The 27,615-nt window shown below is 41.4% G+C and overlaps 1 protein-coding gene across 1 annotated transcript in view; it reads right to left on the bottom strand.

Annotated features, from left to right (window-relative positions):
• Positions 1-11,610: 11,610 nt before the first annotated feature.
• Positions 11,611-27,615, bottom strand: part of RYBP (RING1 and YY1 binding protein) — a 49,065-nt gene continuing 33,060 nt past the window's right edge. The window contains exons 3-5 of the mRNA XM_083725312.1: positions 18,850-19,026; positions 18,303-18,401; positions 11,611-14,549 (exon numbers count right to left, since the gene is read on the bottom strand). Of these exons, the coding sequence (XP_083581438.1) occupies positions 14,297-14,549; positions 18,303-18,401; positions 18,850-19,026 (529 nt within the window). The 3' untranslated portion in view covers positions 11,611-14,296. The remainder of the gene's footprint in view (positions 14,550-18,302; positions 18,402-18,849; positions 19,027-27,615) is intronic.

Below are 27,615 nucleotides of genomic sequence, written 5' to 3'. Positions count from 1 at the left end.
TAAACATGTTAATATTTTGTTCTAGGTAGGAAAGAAACAAGCCTAGGTGCCCAGGGTTTTCTCTACTACCAGTCGGTCAATGTGGCACCATTGTGGTTCACTTCCATGCTGTAACGATCCCACCCACACTCAGTTATAATAAAACCAAGATTGATGCTCTGCATACAGCCATTGAAACATAGAAATGGTTTTTTTAAGCATCCAGAAAAGAGCATGCTTTGCCGATCGTAATCTTGCCATCTGTGTCTTGCCTGCCTATCTTTTTCTTTCCCCAAATGCCACAATTTCAGGATCATTTGCTATCACGAACATTTCACATCAGTAATTCCCCACTTTCCTTGCTATTGTACTCCAATGTCTGCAAATTACATTATTGTCACAGCATGCATGTCAGGCACCCATCACACTTGACATCTCTATGACTATGAAACCCTCCCTTTGGATTGGCAAGCACAGCACAGCAGTTATTTCTAAAGCCTATCCTTGTTTCACACAAAGCACATTTTAGATTCCAGCTCTGCTTCTTGCTTGCAAATTCATAGTAACATGTGGGTTTTTCATGGAATGAATGGAATCCAGCAGCAAATAATGAATGAGGCATCAGAACATGACTTTCTGCAGTGAGCGCCATCAATATTATTGTGTTCGCCAAAGTTATATACACACCAGGTGTTCTTATTGCTATCACTTATCAATCACAGCTCTCACTTCACTTACTGGTTGAAAACACTAAATGGTGGGAGCAGCTAGGCTGGCTCATTGCAAAGAGATCTTTTAGAAAGATACCTGCATATTTTGCTTCGTAACGTACTTTGAAAAATTTATTTATCTATTATGTTCTTATAGCCTATATCAACATTGCACAGTAATAAAATATACTACCCTAACCCAGATGATGGTGTTTAAGGCAACAGGTCCACAATAACATCCAAATAACATAGTAAGTTCTTATCCCAGACAACCAATCTGTATAGAAAGTGATAAAACAGTTTGTGTTAACCCAAAATCCTGTTTTCATATTTAGTTGTATACATAAGAAAGCTTTGTCAATCAGTTACAAAGAGTCTTTGTGCTTCAAACCTTGTGCCAATTCCAATTTATTAGTCCTTTTTTTTTGGGGGGGGGGGACATATACTATTTTATTAGACCAATTTGTCAGAGAAGCAAGCACCCTCTAAGTTCTTCTAGTATCTCATTACTATGAGCCTTGTTAACAAAAGAGAACTCAATAGAGGTTTGAGCTGTAAGTTATTATTACTTCCCATGAAAAGATTGAGCAGCACCAGTCTGGACATTTAGAGACATTTTGACTCCAACGCATAACATTCTTTCTAGGGGGGCTAGAGACTTACTTTTTATAAATGAAAACCCAGAGCCTGAAGCATCTGCTGGGAGAACAATTGGAGACCTTTATGACACGGGTGGCGCTGTGGTCTAAACCACTGAGCCTTGGGTTTGCCGATCAGAAGGTCGGCGGCTCGAATCACCGTGACGTGGTGACAGTCTGAATTGGTCCAGGTGTTGGAGGTCAATAGTATATTGTAATTCTGAATGTGTAGATCAGCTGACTTTAGTCCTGAGAATGCACCATGCCTGCCATGAAGATGCTGCCCAAACAGTCCCTTCATGGCCACTAATCCACCATCCCACCATAACAGAAGGAATCACACTGTGATAAAGGCACCAGCCGAGCCTTAGCCTAAAATTACCACGATGGAGTTGTTCACTCATCAGGGTGTATCCTAGTTATTCCTCGTTCTTCAAGCCCCTCTGGCACATCTCCTTTCTCCTCTTGTCCTCTTGCCCCTTGTCCTATGACCAGTTTTCTTCATTTTGTCCATCCTCCAGATCTGCAAGCGGTGATACGTTTCAAAGCCTGCATTATCAGGTTTCATTTCCTTTGGACGAGGGCACACTTGAGCCATGTAGCACATACTCACTGCAGTATATGCTTGGTTAACAAATATCCCAGCAAAGGAAGCAAAAAAAAGCACACCTTCGTCAAGCTATACCTGAGCACTAGGACTTTTGCACCGGCCCCCAGATCTCCCATCCCTTCTAATTTTTTAAATCATACTTTGTTTACAGGACAGCTTTCTCTCTGAAAGTTTGCCTAAATTTACAACTTATGCAGGGTTCCCTCCCCCCCAAGAAATATTTGTGTCATGGATCTGTGGCCTGAGTCTTGTAAGAACCTAGCCATACTATTGGACTACACTTCATTGCAGCCATAAACCCTGAGGCTGCATATACAACATACATTAAAAGCACGTGTCTTCTAAAGAATCCTCGAAATTAGTTTGTTAGGCTGCTGGGAACTGCAGCTGTGTGAGGGGTCGGCTACAGGATTATTGGGGGGAAGTCATGTGCTCTAAATGCATGGTGTGTGTGTGTGTGTGTGTGTGCGCGCGCGCAGCTCTCTTTCTCTCTCTCTCTCTCTCTCCCTCCCTCCTTCTCACAACTCCTCTTTGCCATTTCTCTCTAGCTTCCTCCTCTCAGCTGGAGGAGTGTTATCCTTTCAAGGCTCTGAAGGGTCTCTCATTCCAAACACTTGAGAGAGAGATTCCCCACTTATCAAGGGGCAACCTCCTTCTCATTATCTCCCACTGGCGAAACATCAATCAATACCCCCTGGGCTGGTTGCCAGCAAAGGAATGGTAAGGCAGCAGCCATAATACTCTGTGCAAAACAAACCTTCCAAACCTGAACTCTTCGCCAAGAAAAACACAGATCCCACAATCCCAATAAATGGTGCACACTTGCAAAGATATGCACTATTCTCCTGCTTTCTTCGGAGCTCCCTGTATGTGAGGTTTTGCACAATTTGGACTGCACATCTTCCATAACAGCAAGGAACCCAAATTTGGTTTTTTGGGTACAAGGCTGCACGTTGAATTTTACATGCATGGAATGAACAAATATGACTAGCCCTGTGTATAAACAGTAGATCAGTGTTGGAACTGAAGAGTATGAGTCCAAATCTCTCCGCAGCCATGATGCTCAGTATGTGACCTTGGGCAATTTAATATAATTCAGTCCTGCCAGATTTAAAGTGTTAAAAGGTCAAAATGGGACCATCCCTTCCAGGGATGCCAAATTAGATAATATTGGGGGAGCTCATGTAAGTGGCATCACACATAATCAACCACAAGACATATGGAAACCATTTGAATGGCAGTGCCCATCAACTTTAGGAGGCCCTGACCCCCTCAAGTATTTTAGTGGGCCCCACAAAAGGATCCCAGCCCCTATGATCCCTTCTTAACTAGGGTTGCCATATTTCAAAGTGAAGATCCAGACAGAAAAGTTGAGCTTTTCTCTTTTTTTGGCCAAAGTTGTTGAGCTTTTAAAGCTATTTTTTTTGGGGGGGGGGGCGGGGGACAGCACTGCTGACAGCCCAATACAAAATGTGGCAATTGTCATTCCCTGGAGCAGAAGTCTATTTGCAAATGCAGTTTAGTAAAATGCAAAGGCCTTGTACTCTCTTCCTGATAGAGATCAGGAACAGAAACAGCTGTTCAGTGAACTTTGAAAACACGTGACTTTTTGTTTCAACAATGCTTCAATATAGCAACACCCCATGCTACGTGAGGGCCTCACCTGAGGAAGAGCTGATGAAAGAAATATTGCAACAAGGAACTGGTACAAACACAGCTCCAGGCTCTGTTAACAAACAAACATCCTCATCCACACACCCAGCTGTGAGCATGTGCAACAGCTCTTTAGACCTTGGCTAACTGCATGTCCCACCAGCTGCATTCATAAAACAGGAGATTTGAGCCACAATCTCATAACCCACTTACCTAAGAATAAACCCCCTTAAACGCAGTGGGACTTGCTTCTCAGTAGACAAGGACAGGATCACAATGTGTGTTACTATTGATTCATGAAAGACCTTTTACTTATATCTCAAGGGGATTTACAAACAAGCCATTTGAACAGCTAAAAGTAGTTTTTAGAAAGGTACAGCACAATTGAAGATATGTAGGTTTCAAAAAAAATAATACAAAGTGAACCCCTTGTCATCTAGCCGAAAAAGCTTGCTGAAATAAAAATACCCGTGTGTCTGGAAAGTGCAAATAATGAAGTGTAACCTTTTCATGCAAACAAGTGCCTAAGTTCTCTCTTCTGAAGGAAGTTCTGAATCCAACCAACCCACAAATTACCGTATTTTTCGCTCTATAAGACGCACCAGATCACAAGACGCACCTAGTTTTTGGAGGAGGAAAACAAGAAAAAAAATATTCTGAATCTCAGAAGCCAGAACAGCAAGAGAGATATCTGCACAGTGAAAGCAGCAATCCCTCTTGCTGTTCTGGCTTCTGTGATAGCTGCACAGCTTGCATTTGCTCCATAAGACGCACACACATTTCCCCTTACTTTTTAGGAGGGAAAAAGTGAGTCTTATAGAGCAAAAAATACGCTATTTACTCAGTGGGATCTGGGATTATGCTTGCGTGAGTAGCCAAGTCAGAAGCCTTTTCTGTACTAGCATTAGGCTTCACACCTTACATGAGTGGCGTGTGAGGAGACCACACTACAGTAGCACTGATGCCAACTGGGTAACATCAGAAGAGGCTGTTGGCAGAGCATGCGGAACTGGAACGATGAGCACACCAGTGGTATGGCTGCCGATGGTGAAAAAGCCCAGGTGAAAAAGAAACCAGGCCTCACATCCTTCCTTCAGATCTGCAGCTCACAAAATGTCAGCTTCATGCCTCCAGATTGAGCATAACCAACCCCATCTACAGAAGCAGTTCTGTCAATCTCTTACTACCATGTAAAGCAGGGGTTGGCAAACTACGGCCCCCGGGCTGGATCATGCCGACCTGGGTCCTAAATCTGGCCCGCGCCGTGAAGCCAGAAACCACCGCAGAGACTCCCAGCAATGGCGACGGGAGGAAGAGGCTGAGTGATGGCAGCTCTGCCTCTCAAACGCCACACCTGGTTTACCTCAGCGGCATTTGATTGGCAGAGACGTCCCCGCGCTGAGGTAAACCTGGTGTGGCGTTTGATTGGTAGAGCCGCCGCCACTGGGCTTCTTCCTCCCATCACCGGCAGAGCTGTCGCTGCTCAGCCTCTTCCTCTTGTCGTCGCTCGGCCTCTTCCTCCTGTCCCCATCCCCACCCTGGTGCTCCGGTGGGCCAGAGAGCGGAGCGGACAAGTTCGCTTTGCCTACCCATGAGAAGCAGCAGCGGCAGCCCCTGGGAAGGTAAGCACAGTGGCTGGGGGTGGGGGGAGGGGAGGACTACTTGCCCCCCTCGCCTCTTATTTCAGCTCCCCCCCCTCCCCGGCCCACCGCTAAAAAAATTTGCCGACCCCTGATTTGAAGAGTTGCACTTGCCAGGAAAATAATAATTTTTTTTTGGTCTTGTCTTGCGGTTCAGGTACATAATTGTGAAATAAGGAACAATGGAACTCCCCCAACAATGCAGACCATGAGACCATGGCCTTTTCACAGCTTCCCTTTCCCCATCATGGGGGCCAACCATCTCCAAGACTCCCACATTCTCTCATTCTGCCAAGGGTGGGATGAAATCTTATCTGCTCCCAATTATTCTGAAATCCAGAGAGGATTTTTTTTTTGCATGTTGCCATCTTGATAGTGACGCCTCTTTCAAGTTCTGCAAGTCAGATGACCAGTTCTTGGATTACAACATCCAAGCAAGTGTCCTGTGGGGTTATGTTTTGAGCAAACATCCCTGAAACGTTTGGCATGGCCACCTGAACAGAGTTTGTAAAGACCCTCAGTTGTCTGTGCCCTTTTAGCAGAGTTCAGCTGTCTTGACTTCCACAGTGCCTTTTGAGCTCAGGGTGCAGGACTAGATGGGTCGCTGGCCTGATTCAACAGGCTCTCCTTATGTTCTTCCCTTGGTGTTTAGGGATAAAACAGCAGCAGAGGCTATGCACCTCTGCATAGGAAACAATGCCAGTAGAAAATGGAAAAACAGCAGAACACCATTCACCTTAAGTTATTCAACTTGCCCATGAAAACAAGGAAGGCAAAATAATACTTAGAGTGGGGTAAGTAGAAACGAAGTGCTAAAAACAGCTATAGAAAAAGAACACTGTATTGCTTACAGGTGCCTAAACGCAGCTAAACACCACTTCTTTACTCATGGTTTCTTTAGTGTTGGAGAGACAGCAGGTGCCACAATGGTCAGAACCCCATCGAATGCTATATAACTTTTAGGGCACACCAGCACAGTCAGTTTAAACTCGATAGCTCCACTGGCACAGAGTCTCAGTCCTGAAAACCTCTTGTATCTTTCTACTTTTTTCATAAGCCTATTCCTGTAACTCTTGCAAACCTTTGGAGTGATTTACTTATCTTGCTTTTCTTTGTTACTCTCCAGAGTATTTGCTTCCTGAAATCCTAAGGTATCTGGAAGGCACTCCTGCTCACCCATCTTGGTTCTGAGGCTTCTAGCATCAATATATCAACGTGTTCTCTCTCTCTGTTTTCTTCCTTGTTATCCCCTCCCCACAATGCTACTTCTGTCCCTAGGGCTCAGGTAAATGGCAATCTAGCTTCTGTGAAGGAGCCGTTGTCAAACATTCCTTATCTGAGTCATTTAAATGTTTGTGAACATCCTTCCACCATCACCCCAGCTCAGTGAACAGAGGTTTCAAACGTCACTGTTACGTGCAGCGCAATACAGATATTTTCCCCACCTCCAGTATTGGAGAGTTGTAAAAATAAAGAAGGGAAGGTGTTTCAGCCACGTTTACATGGACCCAATTGAGTGCACTCATCTAAAGGAATTAAAATGGTTGACTGCACAACCACCTCTCAGTAGGCAAAGTGAAGAACATGGAATAACAGCAACAACACATTTCAAATTAACTCCACCCTTCAATAAGGGTATGGCCATTTTCAGCTCTGTAACAGGAACTTTTCTTCAGAATGAACTGCATTTTCGAAGCCAAATAAAAAACTAACCACTTTTTTGCCTTCTAGCTTTCTCTGGCGTAAACTTGGGATTCCACTAGTTTGCAGCTTTCCTGTCTCAACATCCCAGCCAGCTCTGGTAGCTGCAGCCAATTAATACTTCCTAAATGCTACCGGTTGTGTGGCACACAAATGTGTATTACACAGGGAATTTCATAGTACTTTAGTGAAATCTGTCACATTACACGCTTCAGATATTTGTGACTCACCTGCCTGCAGGAGGAAATGAAGGCCAAGCAAGCACGGCGCTTGCAGAATGATCAGGATTTTCCGTTCCCTGGCTATGCTGACCGGATCATTTTGTTAAGCATCTCTCGGGAGTGTTTTCATTTTCAGGAAATCTATGGGGATGTTTCTTCAAAATATAGTTGGGGGCTGCATTTATAATCCTCTGAATGAATAGACGAGCAAGTTTTTCGCAGCAAGAAGCTAAACTGAAAATCTATTGTGACTCTGTGGGTCACAGCTCAGCCACACAATTTTCAATACCTAACTTTAATGCACATATAGGCGACCTGTAAATATCAACAGATAATCAAAATCACCAAGTTCATCCAAAACGTAGTTGCTCATTTTTGAAGGGATTGTAGGACTAGTTAGAATTGTTCCATTTAGAAGAATTTATGGGGCAGTAATTTTAGAAAACTGGCTATTTTAGTGCCCTACCCAAAAAATATGTCTGTAGGGTTGGAAAGGCAAAACACTGCACATACACACTGTATGAAGTCGCAGAGAATAACTGGTCTTGTGACCCTCTTCACTATTAGCTTGGAGAGCAATTCCAAAGCCTGCAGTTTCTACAGCAACCAGTCTCCCACTAAGAAGCTAGACTGGGAGTGGGGAACCTGTGGCTCTCTGAATGTGCCTGGACCCAACTCCCATCAGTCCCAGTCAGCAAAGTGAACTGTGAGGGATGATGGGAATTGTAACATCTGGAGGGCCATAGGTTCCCTATCCCTTTCTAGGCAGTCCATGGGACACACAAATAGGGACTCACACACAAACAGGGACTCACATCGCCCCGCCCTGGGAGCAATAACTTTCACCTAGAAGTCATTTCGCCTGCTGTTGCTTCCCAGCTAAAAATATATATAACTAAGTTAGGTGGGAGTATAAAGCAAGATGAGCGCCACAACCCGAGTCGGCCACGACTGGACCTAATGGTCAGGGGTTCCTTTACCTTTTTACCATGTGTGCAACAAAAGTTTGCAAGAACCTGAACATTTTGGTATTAAAATATGATCTCAAGAAAAAAAGCGTATTACTAAGATCTTGCTCATTTAATACAAATTGTTCCCTTTCTTGCCTGTCAACTGTGTAAGGCGTGTTCCAGGATGTGTCTAACATGTGCTTTGGGCTCCCTAGAGGAAAAGCTAGCTCCTTATTCTTGGCACAAATTTTGACAAGCTTCCAACTGAGATTAAAGCGTGTAATGGCTTACATTGCTCCTTTAAGCACTGCCTCTACAGCTCTTTGAAGCAATTTCTATGTACGCTGGTTCTCACCCACTGGAGGATCTTGAGTTAATAGTTTTATGGATGTTATCAGCTGAAGCTTTATAACAGATTGTGAACTTTTTGACAAGTATTATAAACTGTCCTTTCCTATAAATGAGGCAAAGACTAACTAGTTAACATTGCCTCCTTGCTCCTGACTCAAAGTCACAATTGCTACCCAGCTCTTGCTACTTTTTAAGAAAAGGCTGTTCAAAGAAACTTCACTCAGTTGTAATGATTAAAGTCTGCCTGGGTTATGTAGCCTAGGAGAGCAGTTCTGGTTCTGTGGCTTTCCTCAATTAAAAAAAAAGCAAGTTCAGGTTGCATTCAGACAACCATTTTACCCAACAGTAATTTACATGTAACTACTTGATACTGGTTACCTTAGCCAGGCATAGGCAAACTCGGCCCTCCGGATGCTTTGGGACTACAACTCCCATGATCCCTAGCTAACAGGACCAGTGGTCAAGGATGATGGGAATTGTAGTCTCAAAACATCTGGAGGGCCGAGTTTGCCTATGCCTGCCTTAGCCCACATAGAAAGACCAAACTATGGGTGATTTCTCTTAAATAGGAGTAAGTTCTTCAATGGGATAGCTCAGTCAGGAGAGTATGAGAATCCTTAATCTCAGTGCTGTGGGTTCGAGCCCCACGTTGGGCAAAAGATTGCTGCACTGCAGAGAGTTGGGCTAGATGGCTCTGGTAATCTCTTCCAGCTCTACAATTCTATGATACACTTGTATAGGATTGTGCTGCTGGTCACTTTCATAAACTTGCCACATGGCATGGAGAGTGGTATCGCATGCCAGATGCAGATATGTCGTATAATAGTACTCTATACCCACACTCAAACTCTGGTTGCTGAAAAGATAACACAACTCTACTTCTGAATAATGGAGACATAGCAATTCCCTTTCAACAGAAAGGTTGAATTGCCACCTTTGATAGGTACTAATGGGCAGGAAAAAATTGCCTAACTAATATGTGGCTTTGCTCTTCCAGTCACAAGTGTTTAAAGCTAGCTTTTACTGCTGCTGTTTAAACCTGTTTCCACTACTGAAAGAGCCAGAAAAGCACAAAGAATTTAAAAAACAAAAAACAAAAACTGATGTACTACATGGCCACAAAGCAGTATTTCAGAGAACAAAACTGTCAGTATATCACAATGCCAACTTAAAACGTTTCAAATGATCAGCTATCTGTCTCAAGGTCTTTGGGATTCTGAGTACAGACTGTCACTCGTAGGATTAAGTACAGGAAACAAAGACACCTGGTTTGGACATCAGGCTAAGCTAAACCAAGGCTTAGGACAAACATGTGAGCTCACAGGACAGAGAACACAACCATCTTGCTTCTCTTCTCCTGGGTCAATTTGCTATTGCATCATACTAAGCCACACTTGGCTTAGCACATAGACTGAACCGGGGCTCATGGTTTAGCTCTTTCCAGACTAAGAATGAGCCCAAAACCAAAATAATCCTTCATCATAACTTGTGATAAGTCTGGAGAGCGCAAAACCATGAGCCTTGGTTGGCATAACAGCCATCATCCAGCAAACTAGGCCAAGCTGTGGCTTAATTCAGTCCAGTGCAGGAAACCTTTTACATACTAGTAGTTCACAAGCTTATGTGTTCACACTAAAACATAGTTTCACTAAGCTTGACACACGATCCAATCTAACAAGATCAGCTGTCTACACAGATTTGCTTAATTGAAATATCAATAAATATACACTTTTTCTTGCAAACAAAGTAAATTAAGCAATACTAAAATCAAACATGCTAGCACAGCAAACTGACTAGTCCTTTCCTCAACACCAAAGAATAGAAATTCAGGTTTAATTAAATGTTACTATTTTATTTGTGAAAAAACTACAAGCAGAATTCATAAATAGACATTTCTATTTAAAGCAGGAAAATGATAAAGTGGCTTCTAATAACAGTCGTGCACATGCCGGTAACAGGAATATATTAACATCTTTTATTTGCTAGACAAAGAGCAGTGTCCAATATAAATTTTCCGAAAACATTTAAGACCTGTGAATTTTTCTGACCAGTTCACAAAACCACCATTGACACTTTTAGCATGAAGATTAAACAAACTTAACAGGACTGTCAGCTCTAAAGACTTTACAGAGCAGAAAACTTTCAAAAGCGTTATACAAGCTGTCTTTCTGGGCAAATGAAAAATATAGCTCGTATAATACATTAACGTAAAAATCCACAAGATAAAATTATGTCTTGACATACTTAAACAAGCATTCTCTATTTGTCTCCAAACAAACAAAGCTAAAGAAATAATGTAACCATCTTTACACAGTAAATTAAGGTTACAAGTCATACACAAGAACAGAACTGCTTGCGCATTAAAAACTGTTCAGCTCCATTGTCATATTCTAAATGTTGGCTCTTAAAACCATTTTTTTTTCGGTTACATACAAGCAAAGGTTATTATAGTCAGCAAGTAATAAATTTTCAATAATTTACGTTTACGGTTCTTGTCGTTTTTAAAAAAGTAGACTGAAAATGGTACTGATAAGGCAGATGGAAGTGTCTCAATGAGTACAACTACTGCCCAATTTTTAAATCTAACTGATTTTTAACAAGCAAAAGATTTTCAATCAAAACTGCCTATCCAATTGGTTTTCTTCTTATTCTAATTGTTCCCTTTGCATGACTATTTCAAACTGAGCAAGTCAAGCAAGCTGTTGTGCGTATGGTGTGCACGTACGTGTGTGTGTGTGTGTTTGTCTGTGTGTGTGTATATATAAAGTGTAAAAATTGAAACTTGCAAATGTTAACACTGTGCTTTGTCCTCGCCTGCTTTCTGTGCCACTTGCTACGAAGCATTTCTGGCCCTTCTTCTACACTAGTATTTTAAAAACATGCTCTCAAAACTACTGTATGGTTAACTGAAATGCAGAAAAGTGAAGGAAATTCCATTTTTAAACATGCTTTTCTTTAAAAGAAAAGGGAGGGGTTGTTGTTATCGATTGCAGAGTTCGCAACGCAACAGCTAAAAATGCGGCCCAAAAGAAGTTTGAATGCTTAGCTGACAATTTCAGCCAAATGCAGTTCAGTCACACCACTTGTGCCAAAGACAGATTTGCATACTTTATTCTAACAGGCTAATATGCCAGAGGCACATATATATATATATATATTTAAAAAGGGAGAAAACTAAAGAAAACCCAAAGAGGATTTCATTGAATTGGTAAGCCAGTGAGCAGTTTGTTACTGTTAAAGCTTTTGTTACCTAACCTAAAGGGCATATTCCACCAGGCAGAACCCACCAATCCCTGCTGCTATGCACTATTTGAATGACGGCCCACAAAAAGCCGCACTGAAATGACTGGAGCAGCAGCGCTTGGTGGGTGGTGCTCACCATATTGAGCAATTTTATTCAACACACACAGTTTTTTTCCTACTCCAAAGGCCTTATTCTAGGAAGCCACTGAAGATGCACTCCTATTGCCCATGCCCGTAGATCAGGTTTTTGCTGGGAAGGGGCCAAATGCATATAGGCCTAATTCTTTCTGGTTCATTCATTTAAAAAAAGCTGTGCAAAATACACACATCTGGGACTTAAGTTCAAAACATCTCTTTAAAAATTATTTTTTCTCTCTCTCCAAAAATAAATTATGGCTGACCAATTTACCTCCCTGAGATCCTTTAAAGGAATAGGAAAACTTGGAAAAGGAATGTCTTTACAATATCATACCAATGCTAAAAAATGTGGATTGATGTGGACTATTAAAAACTACACCTATTGTATTTCAGAGCTTACGAGAATCATCTGGTTTTCCTTTGGTTCTTGTTTCTTTTTTTCTTTTTAATAAATACTTTTAAGAATAAGAGTTCAAAAAAGAATAATTTGATATATGAACAGTGAGAAACCCACCATGTTCAGAATTGAACTGCAGCTGCCAAGGCACTGCTCTGCTAATCTTACCTCTTTGAGCAGAGCGGCTTTTATTCAGTTAAGTATAGGTTAAAATTTAAGATTGATATGAGAGGAGCTTGTGTTTGTTGCTACTTAAAATTAATCTGATAAAAATGCAACTCTATACAACAGAAATAATTTATATATTTCAAGCAAGAAATTCGTACAGTAATTTTTCTAGCACCGAGTTCTGCCAAGTGGCCCACCGGGTATCCATTTTGATAATTGGGAAAGGGGCTACTGAAATTACAGCGAAGCACTCTGGGTCGCCTAAAAAAGCACACACATAATGAATTTTCTAAAACAGTGTTCCATCACTTCATTCTAGTGTTTTAAGTAGGGTAACATGTGAGCTAGGAAAAAACTGCAACACAACTTGAAACTGGAAAGCAGCTTACACTCAGAAAAACCTTTCTAGAAAGAATAAGAAGCTATTTGGCCATTCTGCTCCTAGCTTGCCGGTATGCAAGTTCTTCTCAACTTCAGCTTCCATAGCAGTTTATTTTTATCTAGACACGTCTAAACACCAATAAACCCAAAGACATCATCATTCGATGACGGACTGTTGTTGTTTTTAAAAAAGAGATCTCTCAGGATACACAATGAATTAATTAGAAATGAAAGAGCAGAGTCAGAAATAAAATATTTGCACTGAGAATAAGCTGTGTGACATAGTGGCCTAGTTATGATAGCAGGGGCAAGGGTGGCACCCTCAATATTAGGCTGTTGGCTGCCTTAAATCACAAATGCTAGCAGATATCCCCTGCCCCGTAGATATTCAATGTTACCCCCCCCCCCCCATAACCGATACAGAGCTGGACAATGGCTAGATAAAAAGTTGTGAAACAGTTAAAGTGAGATCAGTTATGCGAGAACTAGGCAACGTTTATGTGCAGCCATCATGTACATTAATACTAGGTATTCTGAAAACAGTGTAGACTGCAGTTTTAAAAATTTGTACACTACTGTAGGAAAAGGCTGGAATTTTATTGTTTTGTAGATATCCTACTGGGAATGCAAGTTACCTGGAGCACCTTTTGGATTTAAAAAAAGGAACAGAAAATAAGAAAATAGACATCTATCTTTGTCCAGTACTCTTCAGCCAAAGCACAAGAAGAAAGCCAGGTCCTATCTCCATTTGAACCTCCAGGAACACTCTTGTTAATCTAAAACTGGTTCCGGTTTTGTTTAAGCACTTTCCAAAGGGCACTCACCGTCCCAGATCTTAAATTGTTTCACTTCACAGTGTTTCAAGCACCAGCGTTTCCATGTATTGGTTTCAAATAACCCTATATATATATTTTATTTATTTATTTTTATATATATATTTATATTTATATATAATTTATATCAAAACTGATAGTACACAGTATAACTGGAAGAAGAGGGAGAACTGAACTCAACAGGATATGCTGGGGTGGGGGTGGGGGGAGAAGAATGAGAGGATGTAGTTTGTGAATACAATAAATAAAAATCCTCCGGCAGCCCTCCCTTCCCACCCGCATCATATCCCCTCACCCAAAACAAAACAAAACAAAAAGCTTCCAATATTCATGGGGGCGGGACGACTGTGCACAGCAGATTTATAAAAAAGTAGAGTCAGGAGCACATCCAATTATAAATGATTGTTAGGAAAATCATATAAAACAATGGAATACGTAAGTGTCAAAAAGTAATTGTCAGGGTGCGAAATTCGTCGGTGGCCGGATGCCCGTAGCCTTCTCAAACGATCCTGGTGTCATCAGTTCAAGGGGACGATGTCCATAAAGTACGTTGAAGCACAGGAAGAGGAAGAGAAAAAGTGGCACCGGCAGCTTTCCCAGGACTACAGCCTAGTGGACAGATGGAATATTTTGAATTTCATACCCTGATTTCATTGAGTTCCCCACAATTCCATGTGCAATTCTCAGAAGGATTCATCGTTGACTACGGACATGTCGCCCTTTGGCGTGGAGGAGCGGGACGAGCCCTTGTCTGTGCTCTCTGAGCCCGAGCTGCTCTGATGCTGCTGTTCTGATCCTGCACTGGAGGTCACTGTCGATGAAGATGTGGAGGAGGAGCGAGTCTTTTCTTTAAAGTCTGTGATAATTACTGTGACGTTCCCCACTGTGACTGCCAGCTGCTGGGCGGTACTTCTGTCCACATTTTTCAGTCTGGGCCTTAACAAGAATAAAGAAGAATCATAAAAAAGAATACCAATTACAGACAACAGATGAGCCTTCTGTTAAAATGTGTGTTTTTTCTCTCGGCTAACTTACAAGGAACAGGTCAAAAGACAGCAGAGGTATCAGCCCACTGATGAATGGCTATGCATTAAACGAATCAACTGCTGCCCCTCCCCTCACTCAACACCTGACCTTTTGCTCTCTCTAAATGATGAGTCCAGAAAGGCTTCGCCAAAGCACGCTCAATCCCCAGTGAGCACACGTAGCTGGGGAATCAATTTTGGGAGCTTAGCCAGAAAGAACGGAAATATGACAAGAGCGATCTAGGTATCAAGAAAGCCTCAGGGTCCCTTCCGGAATACAAGGATTCTGTGCTTGGAATTCGTTATCTTGTCAAGTGCCCCAAAGCCGTGATTTTGCAATACAAAACCACAAGAAAGCACCTGCGAGTGGTGATGTCATTTGCAAAGGGGATCTCTGCCGCTACAAACACCACAGGCACCAGCACAACTTGGCATTCCTTTCCACCTGCTGGGAATTTATACAGAGAAGCAACCCAAATAAGCCATGTAGAAAATTGCTCAATAGTCCCTTCTGAATATGCCTGGAGAAAACAAGGTTTGAAAAATTCACAGTCATTATGCAAATCGTTAGTTCTGTCTGTCCTGTCTAGAAATAGAAAGTTGCAGTTTATAGCTCATGAACCTCTTAGAGAGTTCACGCTATCACGCAATCAACATGCCAACTCATAAGGCATCCACTTATATTACATGTGGCTGCAGTGCATTCATCCTGTAACAACAACACAGTACAAAGAAGTGGATTCATTTGAAGGCAGTCCTACGTTTGTAACTACTGTAATTAAGATCTTAAGAAACCGTGAGTGGCTGCTTTGCAGCAGCTAAAAAATGTACTCTATGGGGAGATTTGGGAGGAGTTCAAATAGCTGACTCAAGGTAAGAAGGGTTAATACAACTAGAACCAGTAGCAGTTTTAAAAGGAGTTATTTTTATAGGGATGCCAAATTTAGTCCAATGCAGACTCTTCTCCTAGTTTGGCGATTCTGCAACACCCAGACCTTAATTTAAATATATGACCACTTCAGCTAAAGATATGAGGTCAATCTCCTGCTGGGAAGTATGGGTTGTGGACAATAATCCTTAATCAATCCTTAATACATATATGAACACAGTCAGCAGCACCAAACTTTATTCTTCAAATGAGGTTTTGCATACAACTAAGTTCTACTCAGAGTAGACACTTTGAAATTAATTGATCTAAGCCATGGTCAGGAATTTCAATGGATCTACTCCAAGTAAGATTAATATTAGGTACAGCCCACAGTTTTGAGTACCTTATCTGACCATGTCAGCAACAATATGAATATTGACCCTGAACCTCCTTTCACCCTTATCAATTCTTAGTATTCCCAGTTCATATCTGTACTGGATTTGAAATTGTTTGTATATATGCAATTGCTCTAAAATTCTTTTTATTCTACTGCTAAATTGCTTTGAGATGCTTCATAGGAAGTGATTCAAAAATGAGTATCTTATTATACAATAAAATTAATAATACAAATAAGTCACTGAGATGAAGGGGGAAATATGTCTTCTTCAAGTAAGCCTATCTCCTAGTGCCAAGGGAATAAAAAGATTGCTTTTTTTGTGCCAAGGTAACTAAGTGGTCGCTTCCCCCTTCCTGAAATTCTCAACTCTATAGGAAACCATTTCCTAGACCCACAGTCTAAAGCAATAAAACAAATGCATAGGGAAATAGTTCTGTCTCCTCTCCACTGGCCTGTTCTGGAGGTTCTTCTCACCTGCCCACCCCAAGCCAATGGGGTGCCGGGGGAAAGCCCTGCTGCTCAAGCAGAAGTCCTTGCACAGGGCTTCCACTGGTGGGACTCAGCTGGTTACCAGGCAAACCAAAGCATCAAGCATAGGGCTTGCAAAGCCCCTTGCACAACATCTGCAAACCACCCAGAAATCAGCTAGTTGCTGGATGCTTGGGAAGTGCTGCAAAAGGGGCTCTGCAGACGCTGCCAATTAGGAGTGTCTGCTAAGCCCCTTTTAGCCAAGACCCACTCTTATCTGCCAACTGTAGGTGGGTGTGGCTTGCCCCGAACAGCCTAGCAGGCAAAATGAGGAGCCTGGCGAGCCAAATTGGGCTCACAGGTAGGATGTTCCAGACCCTGCCATGTAATTTTAGACAGGCTGGGATGCTTTAATAAAGCAGAGAGCCACATCTCATCTTTCCACAGCCCATCTTTCCTAATTTCAATGTGCTTACGCTTGATGATGCACCACGCTGAGGAACACCCTCGTGGCGCCCTACTTTTACTCATGCAGAGGAAAAGGAATTTCAAGTCAGGGTTTGAATGGCTCAAATCTAGGTTTAACATCTCTCAGTAATTTTGCTTGCTACCTACTTTAAGCACATAGGGTATTTAAAAGTCAAAGTTAAAAATATGCCATAAAGTAGTAGCCACAACCCAAAACAAGGAATCAAAATATTGTGAAAAAAATGCAAATACCGTTTCTAGATGAGTAGAGCTTGAAGTACTTGAGGGAGTTACTCACTTTTAAAAGGATTAAAAACAGAAGGAATATCCAGTGCTGCATAGCACTAAAAACATTTTCATCCTATTACTCTACAATTGCCAGCACAGTAGCTTTCCATTAAAGCCAAACTTGCCGGTAGTTGCCCCTCCACCCAAATAACAAATTAGAGAAAGGAAAACTCGGTTTACCAACTGAAATAAAGCTTTAAATGGTTCAAATCACATCGGCTAAGGTGCTACAACTATCTGGAAGACATTCTGTCTGCATGATTTATAATGAAAGAAACAGCATTTAGATGGCATTAATGGTCATTTCACAAGTTATCTTAACAAGGTAACTCATAAGTACGGCCAGAAAAAGAAGTTGCTATAGAATCTGGATTTGCTTCCTTGTTCTCTCTGGCAATGATTCCCCCACCCCACCCCCACTCGCAACTGCATGCAAGAGCAATTAAAAGAAAACTAGACCTTGTGGTAATTTTCTTATTTTTTTCCTGGGAAAAGCAGGTATTATGCTAATGAATAAGTAAGTAGTGGGTTGGGGGGGGGGGGTTGGAAGGCAAAGGAAGGACTGAAAAAAGGATTGACAACCAGAGTCACCTGTGGCAGCTCTTTTAAGAAGGAATGGTGTTAAGCTTCCTATTTGTTTTACCACATGTACATTTTGTTCTAGTGTATTGACACCCAAGCCTCAAAGGAACTATCCTTTCTTTCCCATTTTGATGAGAGGCCTATTGATGGGCAATGGACTCAGACCTCGCAAAGGAGGCTACAGCCTCTACTGTGGGGGTGATCTTGTGAAAAGGGAAACTGCAATTACCACTATATAGGTTTTAGCCTGCCCCACAGCCTGCAGGTCCCGGCACACACAGGTTATAGAAAGACCCAACATTCAGTGTCCACAATCTAGTATACAGTATCTGAATTGGTGAGCTGAAATTATCCCTAATTATAACACCACAACTACCAGGAAATGGCAGTGCAAAGTAATAATAATAATAATTTGAGGCACAACCCCTTGTCACACTCCATTCAAGGAAGTAAGCTAATGCATGGGTTGCAAGGAAAAATTACCACCCCACTCCCCGTTCAGTAGCATGGAACCTAAATATTTTCCCACTCCAAATAGAAACGCTAATTCAGCAAGCCTATAATCACGCAGTTCTTTACTTTAAAACAGTTACCTTGAGGTATGATTTGAGTCACTGGTCTTTGTTGTCATATTCCCAGACTGTATGCTGTTTGCTTCGCTTGGGGGATCTTTCACAATATCGGACTTTGGCCTGAAAGAAGGAGGCAAGAAGAAATGCTAAAGGGCTTTCTACTGTAAAAATATCAACTCTGAAACTTTGACAACTTGTGCCAGAGTGTGCCTTCACACACCCAGCCACGATGCAATGAACGCATGCAACCCTCCCACTAGTCAATAAAGCTACAGGCTACAGTTACAGAAGGTAATAATATACTTTCCTCTCCACCCACCCTGGAAAAGGACAAAACATGTCAAGTGAATCAAGAGACTGTGGTGACACAGGCAAGGGAAGGATGACTGAATAAAATCATCTGAGCGTCAGTGGAAATGTCCCTGGAAATTAAAGGTATTCTGGATCTGAGTGATATTTCAAGGCTGAGAGAACAAAAGTGTACATTTCTAGGAATTAAGCATAACATATCTGATGAGATCATTTGCATGAGGATACAGAGGGGGGAAAGGAAGGTCCAGAAACATACTTGGTCTTCTTGCTGGTACTCTTCTTTATAACACTTTGACTAATTTCTTTTTCTTTGTCTGGTTTTTTCTCTTCCTGCTTTTCCACCTTCTCTTTCTTCTCCTTTTTAGGAGGCGGTGGTGTAGCATATTGCTGAGCAACTTGTTGTGCAACAAGCTGAGAATTTATCCTAGGTTTCCTAAGAGGTGAGATGGGGAGAAAAAAAGTCAGTGACTTTATTTATAAAACGGGTGTGTGTGACTGTAACCAAACATCAATAAAACAAACATATCAAAAGAAGCAGTATTTCTAAGTGGTACATTCACACGTTAAAGGTATGGTTCATGGTACTTAAGAACTTTCTGACTATTCACTGTACATATATAAAATTGAGGATCCTTGTCATCATTGATTTTAGTGAAAATCTTAACAGATCTTAATAGAATATAAATGAATGAAACCCTGCCCATTATGTGCCCAAACAGAAGCAGCTCTGGAACTTGAACCTGCCACACTGTATTCCTTCTTTAGGAAATTTCTAGCCATCATGCTTTCTGAAAAACTGCCACTTCAGAAGTTTGGGGATGAAGATGTGCCACACTGATTACCGAAGGCCAAGAAATCACACTCATTCAGTCTACACTTTGAAGTGCTATGCCAACAGACAGCTTTCAGACTGCTTGTATTGTTTCATTAAATGGACACTAGCAAATTGTTAAACATATAAAGCAGAGTTAGTAATGTCTCATTCAACTGTAATTATTCAGAATAAATCCTTCTTCCCTAAAGCTACAAGCCTGACAACTACAACACAGCGATTGTCAATCAGAGCAAATCTAAAACAAATGGTACATTGAGTGTGCCATTAGCAGCCTTGTCTCTGCCAGCCTCCAACTGGCACTGTGTCTTAACACTATTTCCTGCAAACTTCCATGATCATTATAACATATTGACATATAAACCTGCATGGCCAACAAGAAAGCAACAAATATGAAAGGCATTTTTAGCAAGTTATGCACATAAAAGATGTACTGAAGTTGATAGGAGCCTGTTGTTGTACTGACTAATAAGTAGCTGCTGCAATAACAGCTACAAATCTTTCAGTCTACAGATCCAACACATTTTCAAGCCAAAGTGATGGTGTGGTTTTTATTTGCAACCACAGGCATCTACAGACTCCAGTAGGTAAAGCAGTGTGAGATATCATTCTGGCAATGTGTATTCAGAGAATAGAAATTGATCTGGTGAATGGCATAAAACTTTGCCTTTTTATGTAAAAAAAAAGAATGGGTTAAAATCCACCTCAGATGCACTTTTCATTGCAGGATTTACATTTTCTTCCTCAATGATAACATAATGTGGTTAAAAAAAATGATCCCATGTGTTTTTTCAACCAAAACCCAACTAGAAGGTCCTTCTTCTGATATTCTATAGTACATGGCTTTATTTTGGGACATTTTACTAGACCCGAGACACATTTGACTTATGCTTGGGTAGAAAAGTATCTCTGAAATTGATCCAGTGGAGAAGATTAAAGTGCTATTCTCCTGACACAACACACATGAGCTCTGTCTGATGCATTCTACTACTTCAAGATACACTGGTAGGTATCTTGGGGTAGAAAACTAACCCTAGAACTGTCTTTGTCAGTTTTTTAGTCTTCCTGGATGAAAATGAAGATCGCATGACCTGGCACATGTCCTTTAGGGGATTTATCAGATTTATACATAAGTTAATATATTAAGTAACTAAAACAGGGTACCAAATCTCAAAAATTAGCTTATAGTTGTGTTGAGAGGGCTACAAAGAAGCTTGCAGCAGCAAAGGAAGCAGTCAAAACCATTCCCAAATTCCTCAGTGCAGCCTCTCTCCAGAGCAATACTGCACAATCGACTTAAATAAACAGTAAAAAAAAACCAGTTACTCTTCTAAGTAAGAAGAAGAAGAGGAGGAGGAGTCGGAGGAGTCTGGATTTGATATCCAGCTTTATCACTACCCTAAGGAGTCTCAAAGCGGCTAACATTCTCCTTTCCCTTCCTCCCCAACAACAAACACTCTGAGGTGAGTGGGGCTGAGACTTCAGAGAAGTGTGACTGGCCCGAGGTCACCCAGCAGCTGCATGTGGAGGAGCGGGGACAAACCTGATTCACCAGATTACGAGTCTACCACTCTTAACCACTACACCACTCTGGCTCTCAGCTGGAACAAGAGCTAATAATAAGCCACTTCATTTGCTTTATATTCAAAAATGACAGGGCCAATTACAATTAAGAGAAGACTACTGCTACTGATTCCCTGAGCCCTGGATGAGGTTTCACTTGCCACTGTGTTAGGAGCCTTGCTAAACATTTATCACCTGAAGTGCCATGTATATACAAAGCATATAGATTTCCATCATCAAAGAAATAGCAGTAGGCAAATATCTCATTTGCTATCAGCATTTGCAATATCCCTCATATTTTGCAAAATGGAATAACTGGTCATTACTAGTTTGATCTTTCACAGCCTTGTTCTTTACAATAAAGTATTGTATAATAAAGGAGAAATAACCCACAAAACACTATATCCTTGCAGAGCTGACACCACATTTTTTAGATTATCCTACCCAAACTTACAGAGCCTTGGCTATTTTTAGTACTTATTTAAAATGGGAGCTTCCAGTAAAGGATGCAGATATGAACTGTGAAAGTATCAGCAGAAAAGTATCAATCTTCCACTCTCTCGCTGACCAAAACATTTTCATCACTTCACGGGACCTTGATTTCCTTTTGCTGGTGTCACCCAGTTTGCCATGCTTTTGCTATATAATTTGAAACCAGTCTAATCTGCTTAGGTCTACAGAATGCCTAGCACAACATGTGCTTTCTTTTTAAACATCAAAATGTGACAGAGAGAAACAATATGCAACAACAATATGAGGCCAATGCTTACTGGAGAAAACACAGAAAATAGATCTTTACTTAGCATGGAAAACCGTTATTGATAAATGTTTTCACGGGCTAATAACATCTATGGATTTATTTGCAAACATGACTTTCTGGCACAAGAAACTACATTAAATACTACCTGAAAACTACTTCAGCACTGAGGAATCATAGAATTGTTGAGTTGGAAGGAACCATGAGGGCCATCTAGTCCAAACCCTTGGAAGGAAGGAATCTTTTGCCTGACGTGAGGCTCAAATGCATGTTCCTGAGATGTAGAGTCTCATGGCCTACCAGTTGAGATACTCACAGGATAGAGTCAGGGATACTCACAGGATAGATTCAGGCTATGGTCTCCCCTACTTCTGCTTTGTGCATCATGGTTCTACCAGGGCACTTTACTAGAAAAGTAGATTTTAAAATGAAATAGCAGTACCATGACCCCCTCTAGAAAACTAAGTAAAGGTTTAAAAATGTAACCCAAATTTCTAGCAAAGTTCCAAAGAAGAATATAATTCCAAGTGAATACACTGCATACAAATCCTTATTATCCAAAGTAAATGTAAATTCAAGTTTTAGCCACAAAATGTAAAAAATTGTCATGGGCCAAATTTGACAGGAGTGGGTCACAAATGAATCAGCGGATTTGGTGCTTTGAAGTCCCAAAGTCAGGACTTCAAGGCAGGCAGCAGGCAGCAAGGTGCTACTAATGGGAACTCCCCCCACTTCCTTTCAAAGGAAGAAACCTTCCCATTGGTAGTGCCTTACTTTCTGTTACATGCTCTTCCAAACTGGCCGGGTTCATGTGCGTGAGAGAGAACTCCCTGTAGAAAGCTCTCTTGTACACTTGCACCTAGCAGGATCCTTGTCACATCAGCTGGCGCCCAGGGGGACATGGTATGATCCTGCTGAGTGCTGGGTTTGGGTGTGCCAGAGACCTCCGTGCAGTAAGCTCAGGCACGTGCCCAGAACAAGCTGGCTCCCCCTTCCATTGCATTGGCCAATTGGGGTGTCTGTGTCCTGCTTAGTGCTGGAGGCTCCGTTAATATGCTTTGCAAAAGCCTTCCTTGAAGCAGCTTGTACTTGTCCTTTAAGTGAAGAGGCAGAGGCAGTGGAGGAGTACGGGAGAGTTGTCTCCCCAACCCTGGTGCCACTAGCTTGAGGCTGAAAGGAGAATAGTGAGCTGCTTCAAAGGGCTTTCATCCCCACTCCGTCTACCAGGTTTCCATTGTGCCCACTGTATCTGTGCAGTCCTCTAAGACCAAAAATCCATCTTGACTCAGAAGCTTCTAGCATTAGCATGTAGATAACTTGTACATGTTGTATCTCTCTAAATGTCTTTGGCACACGTTTTACCCTATGGTGCTATGACCTCTCTGAATTACTATTATGTGTCCCTGAACTCTCAATGCCAAATTCTATCCTCCTCAATTGAGCAATAATATACATTTCCCCTGCATCCCCGGGGGATAATTTGTTCCAAACCAGATGCTCCTCATAATGGGGCCGGACAGCATCTCATAATAACCCTCTATTATATTCCACCCTATACAATGCAGGCATACTTTCAACCTATACAATTTAGCAGGTCTTTTGCCTCTTTCCCCATATGTTTAATTTTAGAATAACTCCTGCCATATTTTGAATGTATGTACACACTTCCCCAAGTTCATTACGCTGCCCTCACATTAAACAGGTAGGCTTTATCAATTTAGTTGCCTTATGTAAAAACGTATGTCTACTACTTGTAATCTGTTTGGAGGTTTGTTTTGGCATTGAACAGTATAAATAATAGTGCTGATAATGAATTAATTATAAAGAGCATTTTGTTTGAGGGCTGTTGATGCCTCTTTCCTGGAGTGCCTATTAGATTGCAAAGGGAATCGCTGCTGCTGCTGCCCAACTCATTTCAGACCATATTCCACCCCCATCGTTCTGCCTGGACACTGAGGTGCAGTGCTGAGGGCCTTCTGGCAGTTCCCTCACTGCGAGAAGCCAAGTTACAGGGAACCAGGCAGAGGGCCTTCTCGGTAGTGGCACCCGGCCTGTGGAATGCCCTCCCACCAGATGTCGAAGAGAAGAACAACTACCAGACTTTTAGAAGACATCTGAAGGCAGCCCTGTTTAGGGAAGCTTTTAATGTTTAACAGACCACTGTATTTTAATATTTTGTTGGAAGCCGCCCAGAGTGGCTGGGGAAACCCAGCCAGATGGGCGGGGTATAAATAATAAATTATCATCATCATCATCATCATCATCATCATCATCATCATCATCATTATTCAATCTCCTCTAGGAAAGGTTAACCTGGTACCTTCCAGGTGTTGTTGGGCTGCAACTGCCATAATCCCTATTTGCCATTCTGGCTGCGACTGATATTGGTTGGAGTCCAGCAGCATCTCCTAGGTATGTTATAAAGAACATCACAGAGAACCCTAGGAGCCATTTCTGAGAGTCAGAAGAAAACCCTCTGGCTTCTGCTTAGCTTAATCTAAAAGGGATTTGTTTTAGTATTTTAACTTCTGTATGTCTTAAAGTATGGTTATAAATTTTTCTTTTCACAGATCTGGATAATTCCAGCACTCATCTCAGAGTTCAAAAGCCACCAAACAGGGTATAACCAGACAGAATGGCAATGTTACAGATATAACCTTCCTCAGAGATGCAGCAACAAAACATGAAAACACAGAGCTGCCAAAGTGCTACTTATGAAGATATTTTAGTAAGAAGGGTCCCTAAACATTTATGAATACGATTCTCTTCCTGTAACGCAAAGCACAAAGCAAATCACAAGTTTACCTATTGGCTTTGGAAAATTGAACTACATTCGCCCAACTTTGTGCTCCACATGAATAACTCTGTTACAATGCAACTGTGTACTACACAACCAGATAAACTTTTGCCATGTGCTTGAAAAGTAAACTTTATTTATTATTTGTAATTATGAAAGGCCTCATAAAAATTACCAAACAAAGCATGTTCAATAAAATACTCTGTAAAAGCCAAACCAGAATGAAACAAAGAATTTTTGAGAGCTCCATCCCCTCCCTAATATAAAGACACTCATCTACCATAAAAAATACAGTATTTTGTTTATCTTTCAATTGCTGCAGTCAAAATGAATCGGTTGCTCAGAAAAAATCTGTGTAATTTTTTTTAATGCTGCTTGTTTCAAAAACTGTACAGCACATTAGATAATATAAATTAGTATTAATTCCAACACCTATGGATACAATCATGCTTTGATATGAGATTCTAAACTTCACTCCATTCTATCTTTGAGGCAAGTAGTGCCACTGAAGAATGCTTAGCAGGTGCTACTTTAAATACTGCTATACAATATGGGCATTTCTTGTCAAAATTTTGTCTTCATCTGCCATTTCATGCAAAACCCTGTTTTTAAAACAAAACCCAGAAAAATCATGATATGCATAAATCTGCATATATCTGACAGAATGGAATGAGCACCAGCGATAATTTAGCATTACTCAAATGCTCAAAAAAGTTGATAGAATCTGTTGTTTCTTAATGCTTTTAGACTAACAGAAAGGCATACCCCACAGGATCTCTACAGTTAAATGTGTACCAGTCTGCAGATTTCAACATCCTTCCCATGTCAATGAAAATTCGACAGAATTATTAGCTGCATTAAGTAGTGAGAATGATAAACATGATCTGTATTGGATTATTTAAAGCCCAATTAATGATCTGTATTAGATTATTTAGAGCCCAATTAATCATGTCATCTCCTTGAAAAAACTGAGCTAAACTCACACAAAAATTGATACACACATTCAACACAGAAAAATACTTGTCAATTCAACAAATAGGAAACCTTTTAAAACCTTTTTAAAAAGTGATTCCACTCAAAAGAGTTTAATTACACCAGACCAAATAGTATGCTATTCTCCTATGCCAGTCCTCTGACCCCAGCCAGCTTTTTCCAGTACATCATAAGAGCGCAGAAAAACTTAGTGCTGCTTACACAGGAAAATCTCAGTAAAAAATAGTTCAGTCTTTATAGGAAATTGCTTTCTTGTGTAAAGGGGCTTCGCTTTCTCTCAGGTGTGATTTAGATAAAACTGGGCAAATGAGTTGCACGCGAGGAGCACTGTGGTCTAAACCACTGAGCCTCTTGGGCTTGCCAAACAGAAGGTCGGCAGTTCGAATCCCTGCGATGGGGTGAGCTCCCATTGCTCGGTTCCAGCTCCAGCAGTTCGAAAGCATGCCAAAAAGTGAAAGAAGATAAATAGGTACCGCTCCGGTGGGAAGGTAAACAGGGTTTCCGTGCACTGCTCTGGTTTCGGTGTTCTGTTGCACCAGAAGCGGCTTAGTCATGCTGGCCGCATGACCCGCAAAAACTGTCTGCGGACAAACGCCGGCTCCCTCGGCCTGTAAAGCGAGATGAGCGCTGCAACCCCAGAATCACCTGTGACTGGACTTAACCGTCAGAGGTCCTTTACCTTTACGCAAATGAGTTATTTGGGAAAAGATGGGCGGGGTATAAATAAATTATTATTATTATTATTATTATTATTATTATTATTATTATTATTAGCAGCTTCTCACTCACTGGTATATAAAATCAAGTGAACCAGGTGAGGGTGAGGAAAGAGTTTCATAGATAGGAAATGGGGGAAGAGTGGAGGGATGGAAGCCTCATGCCTCTCAAACTGAATCTTTGACCTAGTTTTTCAACTTTTCCTTCTTTGAAGGAAAATACTCCCTCTTCCTACACCTCTGTTATGCACAAAATAGAATCAATTTTGTATACTCCAGGGGCAGATACATATATATTTGCAGCTTTCCATAAAAAAGGAAATAGATACATGTCACAAACTCAGAGTAGTAGTAGTTTTTATTTTATTTATTAAATTTGTAGACCGCCTTTCATCAGAAGTTTACAGAGCGGTTATTATGAAGCATGCACTTGGGTCATATTTGTCATATATGCCAATTAAACACATACTATTTTGTATATATTTCACAAAAGAGAAAACACAAAACCTGCTTAGTAATAGTGGACAGAGAGCTCCAGCAAACACTAATTTAAGCATGAGTAAAGAACTGTACATTCTACAGCTCTAGCCCAATCTTGAAAACCGAAATTCTACATTCACTTCTCATCTTGGGACACAAAATAGATTAGCCGAGTGTTTCCCAACCTTTTTCCAACCATGGCCCCCTTCCGACCTTGTTTCCTTCCTGTGCCCCTCCCCAATGAACATAGCCAAGGGAGGGCAGGGGGGCAGCAGCCATCCCCCAAATAAGTAAAAATCAATACAAAACAGAGGTTCTGCCCTCCCAAACCCTATCCCCCCCTAACAAAAATCCTGGCTACACCCATGCCCCTGTCCCACCAGTAAAAAAGTAGTCATTTAAATGCTTTGTTTGCAAACCGAACAAGTTTTATTTATAATTTTTGTACCGTATTTTTCGCCCTATAGGACGCACTTTTTCTCCTCCAAAAATGAAGGGGAAATGTGTGTGCATCCTATGGGGTGAGTGCAGGCTTTGGGCAGATATCCGTACAGCCTAGGGAGCCCGGTGGGAGTTCCTTATTCCCCCCCCAAAAAAAAAACTAGGTGTGCCCTATAGGGCAAAAAATATGGTAATTTATCCAAAATTACCCTGCTGGTCAAAATGGGAGCATCAGCAATCACCCTCTCCCACCAGAAACAAACCAGGATTGCTCCAAGAAAATGCACGTAGCAAAAAGGAGCGCCAGGCCCTGATGAGCCACCCCCTTACCCACTTGTGATTGGCCAAGCATCTTGTATTACAAATACCCTGTGCAAAAAGTACATTTCCCCCACAGCTGTGCTATTCAAAAAAGGAACATGACCAAAAGTTTCCAAGATGCA

This window comes from Podarcis gaigeae, assembly GCF_964106915.1.
Source record: "Podarcis gaigeae genome assembly, chromosome: 2".
Classification (NCBI taxonomy): Eukaryota; Metazoa; Chordata; class Lepidosauria; order Squamata; family Lacertidae; genus Podarcis; species Podarcis gaigeae.
Note: the sequence above shows the minus strand (reverse complement) of the source record. Positions and strands in the feature narration are given on the sequence as shown.